The following is a 14,335-nucleotide window of genomic DNA, read 5'->3' on the forward strand; positions in this document are numbered from 1 at the left end:
AGTAGCAACATCAACAGTCTCAGGGGAGTAATACATCACTGCTTACTTAATTATACCTCTTATGCAAAGTATTGCTGTGAAGTTTTCAGACTTGTAAAGCACCTCTACAACTAATGAAGGCTGAAGTGTTCTGGATTCCTTGATGAAATCAGTCAATGAAGGAGTAAAACCATTTAATACTTGACTGTTAATATGCTTGTGACTTTATTAGATCCTAGGTTTAAAAAACTTGTTTCAGGACATTTCAAGAGGCAGAGTATGCTCCACAAGTACTTCAGAAAGAGTACACTGCTCTCACCACATAAACTACAAGAATAATACCCGAAGCAGAAGCATCCATGAGCAGTGTTAGTACATCTACTGATATGTCTAACAGTTTGAAATCAAATGTACTACTTCTTTTTACCCAATTAGCAACAGCGTAACGTCACCATCATTACACTGGTTGGTGATTCCATAATTGACCTACATCAATATATTGAAAAACCTGTAGTAGACAAGGATGCTTGTGTATTAGAACATCGTGCAAAATCTAACAGTATATTGTGTGTAATGGCCATAAAATTTTTGTGGTATTTAGTGACTTCAGTTCCTGCAGAAAGGATTTTCTCCAAGGCAGGATAAATAATTACTTAAAAACACAACAGACTAAAGGAGAAGAATTTAATCACATTACGTGTATCTTTTAATGTTGTATTTTAAGTAACAGACTAAAGGAAAAGAATTTAAATACCTTACTTTTATAAAACAAAATTTGCATATCTTGTATTGTTGTATTTTAAGCAATAAAAATTCTCAGAAAGCTTTTTTTTCTCTTGAAATACCTGACCTAAACAATCAATAGTTAATTGATACATCAATAATTTTTAAAAATACTATCGATAATATCAGATGCGTCAACTATCGATGTTTAAGTAACACTGCTTTCTTGTTGCAACATAAAGGTGTATTTTCACATCTTTTGTGACGAATCACAAATCTGGACATTAGTCTCTACCCCATTTAGCAGCATGGAATGTGCCCCTGTCTCTGGCGTCACACATTAGAAAAGTATACTGTGCCACTGCCTATTTGGATACTTCTTCACCATCTTGGTTGGCATAGTTGTATCCCCATTGAGTGCTGTGACAGTTGAAGTCTGCCATGATGACTGCAGGGTGTTGGAATAATCAGATTGCGTTGTCATTCCAAGCTTGGGCTGGAGGCTTATAGAGATATATAATTTCCACATTATAAATTTTAATGAGTGTGACATACATGTTTTCTTCTGTACTGGATACCACGGTATTCACCATCTCGATGTTATTCCTGACATAGTTGGCAGTGCCACATGTTGTATGACATGTGGCAGCAGCTAGGGCCAAACCAAGTAGTTTGCATCTGTTTCTTAGTTGTGTCTCATCAGAATATTGTGTTTCCTGAAGTAAAACTACATCAACAGAGTGATCATTCAGGATCTTTAGTAGGTAATCTGCTTTTGATCCACTTGCACCTTCTATGTTCAGTTGTAATATTTTCAAGACATCTCGATATCCCTCATCGGCTGGTTCTGATAAGAATGGTTTGTTTTAACATTTGCTTTGGTATTCATTACGCTGTATGTCTAGAAAGCTGGGAAATCCCGATTAGGTCCAGCAGCCTTCACCACAAGGAGGCAGGACAGTAGCACTCCATGCCAACACTGCATTCCCAAATTCAAAGGAGATGTACTGGATTGCGTTGAAGAGAAACATCGATGAGTACTTGAGCAGTTGTGAATGGAGTGGGTGTTAGTCGCAGTTTCATCTGGGATGTTCTGCATGAGTAACAATTCCATCCATACCAGCTACAAAGTGTACACACTATGTGTCCAGTCAATTTTCCATTACTCCTTACCTACCGCATGTGGTTCTTGCACTGTGACATCAAAATACCACTGTTTCCACATCAAGTTCTGTTCACAAATGAAGGGATTGTGTTTAAATTTGCAAAACAGACATGTCTGGGCAGACAAAAACCCTTGTGCCACACACGTTCAGGGATTTCAGCACCGATTTGGTATTAACTTCGGGGAAGGTATTCTGGATGGTCATGTGATTGGGACAGAGCTCCTTCCACTCAAGCTAACTGGTCCTGCATACCTAATCTTCCTACAAAATGTATTGGAACTGTTCTTGGAAACTGTGCTACTGAATACCCATCTGGAAATGTGGTTTTAGCATGATGGTGCACCACTTCACTTCTCACATGCAGTTTGGAGACATCTCGACAAAAGATCTAGTGAAAGATGAAAAGACTGAGGTGGCTCAACTGCATGGCCATTGCATTCACTGGATTTAACTCCTATGGACTGTTTCTTCTGTGGTCGTATGCAAAGTTTGATTTACAAGACTCCTGTAGAGATAGAGATAGAGGAACATTTACTGGTGCAAGGTCTAGCTGCTGCACTAGAAACGGAAGAGACACCACATGAGATGGAGGGTGTGTACCCTTATTCATAGGTACAATGTCCTTAATACTACTGGTGTTTATAAAATCAAGCTGCTATTGTAATGCATCAGTACTGTTCTGTGTGAACAGTCTGCTGGGTTCTTTATTGTTTTGGAATAATGTAAACACATAATGTTTAAGAGTTAACACAAATTAAAATGCTTAAGTGATAAATGGATGTTTCATTATATTTCCATTTGAATTGTTAGTTAATAAATGTAATGCATAACACCTAATTCAGTTGCATAAACAGAAGTGGATGACTTAAAAATCTCTATTGGAACCATCATATACTGAAGAGCCAAAGAAACTGGTGCCTAATGTCATGTAGGGCCCCCGTGAGCATGCAGAGGTGCCACAACGTGACGTGGCATGAACTCGAGTAATGTCTGAAGTAGTGTTGGAGGGAATGGACACCATGAATCTTGCAGGGCTTTCCATAAATCTGTAAGAGTAAAAGGGCGCAGAGATCTCTTCTGAACAGCATGTTGTAAGGCATCCCAGATATGCTCAATAACATTCATGTCTGGAGAGTTTGGTGGCCAGCAGAAGTGTTTTAAACTAACAGTGCTCCTGCAGCCACTCTTTAGCAATTCTGGAAGTGTGGGGTGTTGCATTGTTCTGCTGGAATTACCCAAGTCTGCTGGAATAAACAATGTACATGAATGGATGCAGGTGATCAGACAGGATGCTTACATATGTGTCACCTGTCAAAGTCATACCTAGACATATCAGGGGTCCCATAACATTCCAACTGCACATGCCCCACAGCATTGCAGAGGTTTCACCAGCTTGAACAGTTCCCTGCTGACATGCAAGGTCCATGGATTCATGAGGTTGTCTCTATACCCATAACATCCATCCACTCTATACAATTTGAAATGAGACTCATCCAACCAGGCAACATGCTTCCAGTCAACAACAGTCCAATGTCAGTGTTATAGGTACAGGCAAGGCATAAAGCCTTATGTCATGCAGTCATCAAGGGTATACGAGTTGGCCTTCAGCTCTGAAAGCCCATATCAATGATGTTTCATTGAATGGTTCACATGCTGACACTTGTTGATGGCCCAGCACTGAAACCTGCAGCAATTTTCAGAAGGCTTGCACTTTTGTCATGTTGAATGATTCTCTTCAGTCGCCGGCCGGGGTGACCAAGCGGTTAAAGGCGCTACTGTCTGGAACCGTGCGACTGCTACGGTCGCAGGTTCGAATCCTGCCTTGGGCGTGGATGTGTGTGATGTCCTTAGGTTAGTTAGGTTTCATTAGTTCTAAGTTCTAGGGGACTGATGACCTTAGAAGTTAAGTCTCATAGTGCTCAGAGCCATTTGAACCATTTTTTTTTTCTCTTCAGTCATCATTGGTCCCGTTCATGCAGGAGCTTTTCCCAGCCACAGCAGTTTCGGAGAGTTGATGTTTTACTGGTAAATATGGTCATACAGGAAAATCCCGACTTCGTCGCTACCTCAGAAATGCTGTTCCATTGCTCATGAGCTGACTATAACACCATGTTCAAACTCACTTAAATCTTGATAACCTGGCATTGTAGCAGCAGCAACACATTTAATAACTGCACCAGCAGTGCCATATTCTGCCTGTTTACATATCTCTGTATTTGAATGTGCATGCCTGTACCAGTTTCTTTGGCATTTTAGTGTAGAGGTGAAATGATACAATTTCTGACAGTGATTCCCATTCAAAATATAACATACTCAGTCCCCTCTACAAGTCCTAGAAGTTTGTAACAGGAATTTCCTAACACTGTGTAGAATGCAATCAACATACATAAACATATTGTTGTCTTTGTAGTATTGAGACCACAGTTTATTTTGAAGTTGTTCTCCTAGGTAGTCTGTTTTGTGTAAGCCTCTTCATATGTGCACAACTAGTGAAACCTACATCCACTTATAGCTCCTTACCATCTCCCTTTACAATTCTTAACCCCCCACTCATCCCTCTATTACCAAATGAACTATTCATTGTTGCCTCAGGATGCACCCTGTCACTCTATCCTTTGTTTTGGTCAACTCTTACCACAAAACTCCTCTCTCCCAAATTTGATTCAGTACTTCTTCATTAATTACCTGATCACAATATGTAATCTTCTTCAGCAACACCACATTTCAGAAGCTTATGTTCTCTTCTTTTCTGATCCGTTTATGATCTACATTTTTGATTCCTCTCCTCTGTGGAAAAGACTTTTCTTACTATTGCCTGACTGCATTTCACATCCTCTTTACTTTTACTGCCCAAATAGTAAAACTCATCTATTATTCTTAATATCTCCTTCAGCATTGCCTGAATGAGCTATCATTCATGCTCACCTTACAACTTTGTTTAAAGTCACTATCCACTCTTTTAAAATTGAATTAAAAACAATCTTGACCGCAATAAAACATTTATTGGACTGGTAACCAGTAACAGTCAAAATGTGACCATCTTCAGGCCGTATTATGCCACAATGGCAAGAAGTGGTGATGAACAGACAGGTATTGTGGACCCATGAATGACAACTGCTTGCTCAAGACTGTTTTAATTCAATTTTAAAATGTTTTATAGAGACCAGTGATAATCTTCATGAGAAATGTTCTCAAAAATTACAGATCTCCTCCTCCTCCTCCTCCTCCCATGCTTTCTTCTTCGTAATGTGATTTGTTACTTGCAATATAGTACCCACAAACACACACACACACACACACACACACACACACACACACACACACACACACACACACACACACACATCCCTTCCTGCTATGCATACTGTTGTTACTTTAGATTCTATCTAAAGATGAGATCCAGTTTGTACTGACACTGTATTTAATTCTAATTTGTAGTAAGAAACTGTAGATTTACATTTCTTGGACACCAGCCACTGTCAGTTCATTCTGTTATTTGCTTTATAATTTTATATTATTTTGTTGCTTAGCTCTTATTATATTTATTGTCAGTTGCCACCTAATGGCAGCCAATATGGCTGCATTTATTGGTATTTATTTTAAATTTTGTAACCACTTTGTTGTTGAACTTTTATTATGTACTCATGACTGTTATTCTTCATTCATAAAATTCACTTTCAGTTTTGACGATGTACAGCACCACATTCATTACTATTCTCAGGGCTGTTTCTACCATTAGGCAAGACTAGGTGGCCACCTAGGGCAGAGAAATATTAAGGTTAGCAAATGGCTGAAAAATTAATATCAAATCAAATGGCAAAAACATTGAGCAAATGAAAAGCAAAAACCAAAAAGAGAAAAAATTAAAACATGAAATTGTTTTCAAAAGCATACGGAACAGTTACTTCAGTTACTTAGTAAGTCTTAACTTGCTTTGGTAAAAGTAAACACATTGCCTCTATCTGCTTCAAAACTAAAGCAGCCACAATTAAGTACAAAATGGAAAAAATATGACCTCAGTTCATCTCTGTTGAGTGCCAGAGTGAGGCATGTGTGCTGACTTGTGACCACTTGGTAACTTGAGGAGGCCAATGGTAGTAAAAAAGAGGTGGATGTCATTTTTCAGTTCTCGCCTAGGGCAGCAAAACATGTAGGAACTGAGCTGCTACTCTGACACCTGACAGCAGCCACATGGCATTCTTTGGTGTTCTTGTCTACTAAAAAAGTAGTTCACAGTCTTTCTTACTGTTACAATGTTATCATGTATACTACTGTATTTTTTTAATAAATTTTTGGACTACTCTGTCAGTTATGATCAAGTATGGTGCCACAGTCAATATTATACTGCCATCTGACATGAATGTTTGCCTCTATTTCATGTTACATTTTCTCACTAGTCTGCTTATGATTGTTACATGCACAGCTTGTAACCTTTATATGCATCATGCTGCTCCTAGGTACATTTTTGCTTGAAGTACTTCCTGTGTGCAACTGAGAGTTGTTCTTGTATTTCACTGTTCTCATACTGTTTTGTAATTTCCATGTACCTTACTATTTTTTTAACAGGTATCTGAAGATGGCTAAGTCCAAAATGCATCATGTTACAAGCAATAATAACTTGTGTTCTTTGGGGCCTGCAGTGCAAAATATGTCTTTTAATTACATGGCTATTTATGGATAATAGCCACTTACACTGCTATGTAAGTTGTTTATATTTTATTCAAAATGAGCCCATTTCGGCAAATTGCAATCGTCAGGTGCTCTGTAAATACACTGGTACCTCTCATCAGACAATACAGAGCAAAATTATGGATCCAAATAGAAATCAACAGTAAACTATCTTGTAAGGAACACCTAAATCAAGATATGTATGTGGCTCACCTAAAATTAAGTAACAATACTACCCCATTAATTTTTGATACCATGTCACATTTCATAAACATCTATGTGCTCAACGTCAGCACCCAGGTCAGATCCACACTCAAAAGTAAAATCAGACACCTCATGGACAAACAGTACCCCACTGCCAAAAATAATGACATAATTTCTCCTTTCAATTTTCATTAAAAAAAAAACTATCAATACGACCGAAATTACTTTCAATGACCAGGAACAAAAATTATTGGATAAAGGATTAAAGTATACTATCAAACCTAGATTCTACAATAGTGTGCAAAAACAAGTAATAGTATCTGCAACAATAGTGCTCCTCTTAGCAAACTTATCCATAAAACAGCAGAAGAAATTACTATCAAAACAGCAAATGCAACAGAAAGAGAGCTCAAAATCAGGAAAAGCTATAATACCTATTCAGACAACAAAACACTACGCCACATTAATGAAAAAATTAATGAATAACAATTCCCTAGCAATTACGTCAGATAAAGGCAATAGTTTAGTTATCATCGACAAAAATGACTACATTCAAAAAGTTAACGATTTCTTTGGTAGCAATGGTATCACACAAATCAACAGAAACCCCACAAACAAATTTATAAACCAAACCAGGAAAACCATAAAAGCATGTCGTACAATACTTACAGAATATGAAAAAAGGACATGTATACCCATGAACCCAGGAACACCAAAGCTCCGTGGACACCCTAAGATACTTAAACAATTCATTCCTATATGACCTGTAGTAGACAGTGTTAACAGTCCCACATATTACATAAGCAAGAAACTAAACAACCTCCATAATAAATTTTACACATACAACAAAAATATATACAATAAGGAATTCTGGAACACAGCTAAAAAGCATCAAGGACATAAAAATACCCCCAAATGCAAGATTTGTATCTTTTGACATTACTAACCTATACACCTACATCGCAATCCAGGAAACAATAGATATCACAGAACAAAACCTACTCAAGTACAAAAAAAATCGCAGTACAAGGCACTACAGAAATTTTGCAACTAACAAAACTTGTCTTACACCAAAATTACTTAGAGTTTGATAGTAAAATATATACACAAAAAGATGGAGTTGCAATGGGATGTAGTATTGGTGGAACCATAGCGGACATATTCCTTAACAGCTTGGAAGGAAAATTTTTTGAAATAAAAAACACAACTAATCAAAAAGTCATATACTATTACAGATATGTAGATGACACTTTAATGCTTATAGAACCAAATTTTCAGAAAGCCTACCACAACAGACTGTATTATCAATGTACACTCATGTCATCCAAAAGCCCACAAACAAATATTCTTCCACACAACGCTGAACAGATTAATAAATTTTCCACTCGAAGACGAAGCAATCCAGAGGGAAATAAAAATTTTAGAATACAAGGTGCTTTACGTTTTTAAATATTTTAGTGATGCCAAATCTTTTATAATGTGCTGTTTTTATCCACTTGACATCTTGTGCATGAGGTCAGTGTAAAATGAACATATTTTACAGCTAAAGATTTCAAGTACCGAAGATGATAGTATAGTCTGTTGAAACCAAATGCCTTAAATAAAAAAATATTTTATGCAATCTTGGCTGGTGAATGGTTTTTAACAATTAAATAGGTCGCTCTTCAATTCTCTCAAAATGAGAGAATTCAGTTGAATCATATTTAATATGTTATGAAAAACAAAGATGCTGTGACTTACCAAACGAGAAATGGCTGGTAGATAGACACAATAAAAAACACACACACATATCCGCATGGATATGTGTGTGTGTGTGCGCGCAAGTGTATACCTGTCCTTTTTTCCCCAAGAGTAAGTCTTTCCGCTCCTGGGATTGGAATGACTCCTTACCCTCTCCCTTAAAACCCACATCCTTTCATCTTTCTCTCTCCTTCCCTCTTTCCTGATGAAGCAACCTTGGGTTGCGAAAGCTTGAAATTTGTGTGTGTGTTCATGTGTTTTTTATTGTGTCTCTCTACTAGCGCATTCTTGTTTGGTAAGTCACAGCATCTTTGTTTTTTATATATATATATTTCCCACATGGAATGTTTCCCTCTATTATATTCATATCATTAAATATGTTATGAGTGATATAAAAATCTCTGAAACTGCAAAAAATGTGTTTAAAATGTTTTTGATTGAAATTTATTTCTCACTGTTGAAATATCTGTTACCTGATTGAAAAAGGGCAGTTAGTTTAATTGAAAACATGTTATTTATAGAGAAATCACAAAATTATGGTGTAAACAGTTAGGAATTATGTTAAACTTCTAAATAAACTAAATGTGTTATATTAAATTTCATATAAATTAGTTGTATCATTCTGTTATCTACTGATGAAAGAATAAATTCTTTTGGTAAAAATGTTATTTATAAAAGAAAGTTTCTTATTTTAAAACACTTGATAATGAATTTGAAATAAATTTAAATAACTAATATTACACTTTAATACACTAAAATCACAGGCTCCAAAAATATATACTGCTGTAAAATCAGAGATTAAGATGAAAGATGATGAAATCCTGAACAGAGATATGATTCAAGAGAGAGTCTTAGAACTCACTGTCAAGGGGAAACTGAGGCAATGTAGTTAGAAGATTTTATCTAACAAAACTCTCATGAAATGAAACAACATTGGAGAAACACCCTGGCAGGATTAAACTCTATGATGGATCAGGATTCAAACCTGGAACCTTAATTTTCTAGCCAGTGCTCTTGCTGTCTGATCTATCCAAGCATACCTTCACAGCTTTATGTACACCCTCACCTTCTACCTCCCAAACGTGACATAAGCTCTCCTGCATACTTTGCAGAACTAGCACTCCTGGAAGAAAGGATATTGTGGAGATATGGTTGAGCCATGGAAACATACTTGTGGAAAGCAAGCAGCCATGTCATGGAGAGACACTTGCAGAAATCAGAATGCATCTTCCACTCTGCAGTGGAGTTTACACTATTCTGAAACTTTCTGCAGTATTAAAACTGTGTCCTTTCTCAGATCTCTAATGAAGGACACCATCTAGATACTAGCTAGCTACAAGTTCATTCTTGTTTATGTATTTGTCTGCCAAATAAGATGGCCATGCAGACAGTCATGACCAATCCATTGTTAAAATTCCAATTCAAACAATGTAATAAAAATGACTAAATGATCATAATTTACAGACTTTACACCACATATTGCCAAACCATGACATCATTAGCATTCATCACATAACCACAAGCATTACATCCAAAACAGTTGGCACCAATGTTGCTGTTATTGAATTCCTCATTACAGAGGAGAAATGTGCTGCTTAAATTCACCCCATACTTCAGCAATCCTATGAAGGTGCCTGCATGAGCACCAATGGTGTTAGAGGATGGTTGAAGCATTTAAAAGATGGAAATATGAGTATCCAACATGAGCTCTGTAGCGGTTGCTCTTGAACTCTCATTGCTTGTGTCACTATGGAGAAGAGCAGGACATTTGACTGGAAACTCTTCCACGTTCTCCCTATAGTCCCAGCTTCATATCCTTTGACTACCACAGTTTTGTTTCTGTTAAGGCACAGATATGAGGTCAACACTACAAGATGTTGGACGGCATTCAGCAAGCAGTGCATCAGTATTTTCATGAAGGTGGAATGGAGTTCTATTGTGAAAGTATTTTCAGACTTGCACAATGATGGAATAAATGTGTCCAGAGAAATGGAGACTCTTATTAAAAATGTGCAAGGCATGAATAAGACTCCCTTAATTTCAATTTGATGTTGGATACCAAATGACAAACAAAGTCTTTTTTAGTGATATAATTACAAATTGATGATTTTTTGATTCTTTTCCTTTACATTAACTGAGAAATCTTTTTTCTTGCCAAATTTCATGATACTACATCAAGGGGAAGTGCCCTATAGGTATTGATGAGTGAATTTGCAAGTATCAAAATATGTGACATACATGGCCCTATCTTTTGATTGCATTGACTTAGAAACTTAACTTTTTTTACACAACTGAAGCAATATAAACCTCAGTATGTGAAATAAATTTTAACTCAGTATATTGTCCCATTCCTGAGAAAGAGGGTCTTAACAGATGGAGTGGGACAGAAAGAAAATTGCATAAAAATGACAATATAATTACAAATAAACAATTTCAGATTTTTTTCCTTTGTTCCTACTGTGAAACCTTGCTTCTTGGCAAATTTCATGAGTCTAGAACAATGGAATGAACCATGCAGGGTTTGAATAGTGAGTCTGTATGTGACATAAATGACCATATATTTTGATTGCACTAACTCAGAAGCCAAAGTGTATTATACCACCAAGGGACCATAAACCTTTACATATCACATAAATTTCAACTTGATAAGTCTACCGGTTCCTGGGGAAAAGTATTTTAATCAGTCAGTCAGACAGACAACAATGTGATGCTATAAGGCTTCCATTTTTACCGACTGGGGTACAAAACTGTAAACAGTGATAGAAAGAATGTAGATTGAGATGATGTACTTGGTTTGTCTGAAAAACAAAAATAAAAACTTTCAGTATGGCCCTTGTAATACTTCTAATAAAGAACAAGTGGCAATCTTTACTCTTTCCATGTATGGATTCCACCCAGAACTTAGTCAGCAGAAGTTGATATGGTAGTTAGTTATACTGTTAAGATTAATTTAAAAATCTATGATTAAATTTTATAATAGCATGGTTGCCTGGCTTCATACTTTGTATACAAGAAAATTGAACACCTTTTCAATAAAGTAATATGGAGTGTGTGTAGAACAAAAAAATAATGTATTTAATTAAGAGAGATACATCACAACAAATTACATACAATTGGTGAAGAAAATGTAAGCTTGTAACAATACAATATTACAAAAATACTTGGCATTTATTCTTTGCATATATTATGTATGTAATACATGTACTTATTAAGTTGAGTCAGATTTCTAAAAATTAAAATAATTGCAAGTGCACCAACATTCTTCAGTAAAGATTGCCCCACAAAAAAAAGAAAAAAAACTAAAAGCTGTAGTACAAGCTGTGCAAAGCTCTACGGTAATACTATCAACCAGACTTTGGTTTATCAGAGTTATGAAATATTAATGAAATACTTTAGTAGAGACTAATGTAACAAACTATATTTAAATACTGGAATTTCTTGTGAGAATGTTCACTACATTATCTTCATATTTATTACTGGGTGCAATAGTTCACAAAACACTTACAAAAATAGAAAACATAGCAGATGTATGAGAAAAAATTAGTTTGTTATCTGGAGACCACTCCCAAATGAGTTGGTCAGCTCAAACTTTTTCTCAGTGGAGAAAGTGCCCATTGTCAAAGCAATAAGGGTAAGTCATACTTAAATAATATTGTTTTACACACCTACTGATAATTCCCAATACACAGTGAAACATTCTGCTGTGAAAATTTCAAGGATTAAATTTTCCAAAATAGTACTCTCCACTATTTTCCACATGGCAGTATCTCCCAGGATTTTAGTAATATAATTCAGTAAGAACGACTGACTCATGTAAAAATCAACAGCCAACACATTTCTAGCCCCCAGCAATCCTGTACACTATTTTATGCCTAAGACTGCGGAGTGAATGTTGATGTGTAAGTAATTTTAAAACCCGGTGACATACAGGAGTCACTTTATTGGGCTGGTCAAAACCACATTGTCTAAGAACTCTTACCAAGTCAGTGAAAAAAAAAAAAAAACATAAGTCACTTTTACTCACAAAATTGGTGTGTAGGAATTAATAATTATTTCCAGTGAGACAGGTCTTGCACTGAAATGGAATGTTTAGCAAACTCATACACACCTATATGTTACTCACAAAGTCTCTTTTTTTAACTGATTTTTGGAAGTCAATGGGTATTTCCTGATCCTGGTATTGTTAAATTTTAGTACCATGACAGCAATGTTACAGTGATAAAGCATACGGTGAATTGACATATATCTTCTAAACAACAAACAGGTTTAAACAGCAATGATCTCCAGGTAAACATGCCACCAATGCAGTCAGATAATTCCCTAAAAACAATGCAGACACCACTGTAATTTCTTAGGTTCCATTTGAAGTAGCTTGTAGTGATCTTAATTTCAGTATTTTTTTCCCCTCCTGCAGTTAACAAGCGACTTCAATGTACATAAAATTATCTGTTATTTTATTCCCAGCAAATTATTAAGTTTGGAAGTAACAGAACAAACAAGCTGGGACATCCATCTTGTTGCAAAATCTAGGCCTCACTGAGTGAGGAGTAGTTGTCCTTGCCGCCAAGGTGAAGCACTGGCCTGGTGAAGACGACAGCGTCCAGACCTGTTTTGGGCTTTTCTTTCTCCTGCTCCTGCTCCTTTTCCTTCTCCTTCTCCTCGGGTGCCTCCTCATTTATGAGCAGTTGCTTGGAGCTGAGCTGCATTCGGAGGCTCCTGTAGAAGCTGTACACCACCAGAATGAGATATCCATTGACGACTGAAAACAAAATTTAAAAAATGTCAGAAAGCACAATTCTCTCTAGGTCTTGGTTAATAGCAATGGATGATTAGACTCCTTCATTCAACAAGGATATTAGTTAGCTAGTACTGCAAACAAATGTCTTCATCATACGCTGATGGAAAAATACAGCAACCCCCAAAAATTGTTACTGTAGAGTAATGAAATTTGTGGAATACATTTGTCTAAGTAACATATTGAAGAGATTTTCACTGCAAGATCACACATTAATGTAACAATGAGATAAGCTATTGCAAATGTGATATGCCAGTGTATTAATAATCAGTGTAACTGTCTGTGGAATGCAAGCACGAGAATATGCAAGCATTGTGTCCTTCAGTTGCTGGATGTCAGCTTGTGCCTGTTTCATCTGGTTGGTCAGTACAAGGGTGGTTAATGCTGGTTGTGAAGTTATCATCCAATTATGCCCTATATGTGCTCAATTCGAGACAGATCTGGTGATCGAGCAATCCGAGGCAACATGTCAACACTCTGTAAAGAACACTGGGTTGCAACAGTGGTATGTGGGTGAGCATTATCCTGTTGGGAAACGCCCCCTAAATGCAGTTCGTGACTGCAGTGCAACAGATTGATGTACAAATTTGTAGTCAGGGTGCATGGGATAACCACAACAGTAGCTCCAAGTGTAGGTCTAGTGTGCTCCAGGCGTAGGTCTAGTGTGTCTAGCATGCTGACAGGTTGGCTGCAGGCCCTCAACTGGCTTCCCTCCCTTTTACCCAACGTACAGCCATCTTTGGCACCAAGTCAGAACCAGCTTTCATCAGAAAACACAATAGACCTCCACTTTTCTCTCCGCTGAACTCTCACCTGACACCACTGAAGTCCCAAATGGTAGCGGTTTCGGGTCAGTGGAATGCAAGCTACAGGGCACCTGGTTCAGAGTTGACCTTGAAATATAGATGGGCAAACTTGTTCATCCATGGAAACTAGTTCACTTGTGATCATTCTTTTTTGGGAACTATTCATTTTTACTCGTTCACCATTCATTTGTGTGCGGTATATGGTTCTTACAAAAAATTGAAAATTAGTAGCATAGGTGACTGAAGATGGAAGG

At 36.9% G+C, this 14,335-nt stretch overlaps 1 protein-coding gene across 1 annotated transcript in view; it reads right to left on the bottom strand.

Moving 5' to 3' along the window:
• Positions 1-11,532: 11,532 nt before the first annotated feature.
• Positions 11,533-14,335, bottom strand: part of LOC124550961 (lysosomal-associated transmembrane protein 4B-like) — a 226,160-nt gene continuing 223,357 nt past the window's right edge. The window contains exon 6 of the mRNA XM_047125777.1: positions 11,533-13,239. Coding sequence (XP_046981733.1) covers positions 13,007-13,239 — 233 coding nt within the window. The 3' untranslated portion in view covers positions 11,533-13,006. The remainder of the gene's footprint in view (positions 13,240-14,335) is intronic.

The sequence above is a fragment of the Schistocerca americana genome, chromosome 9, assembly GCF_021461395.2.
Source record: "Schistocerca americana isolate TAMUIC-IGC-003095 chromosome 9, iqSchAmer2.1, whole genome shotgun sequence".
Lineage (NCBI taxonomy): Eukaryota > Metazoa > Arthropoda > Insecta > Orthoptera > Acrididae > Schistocerca > Schistocerca americana.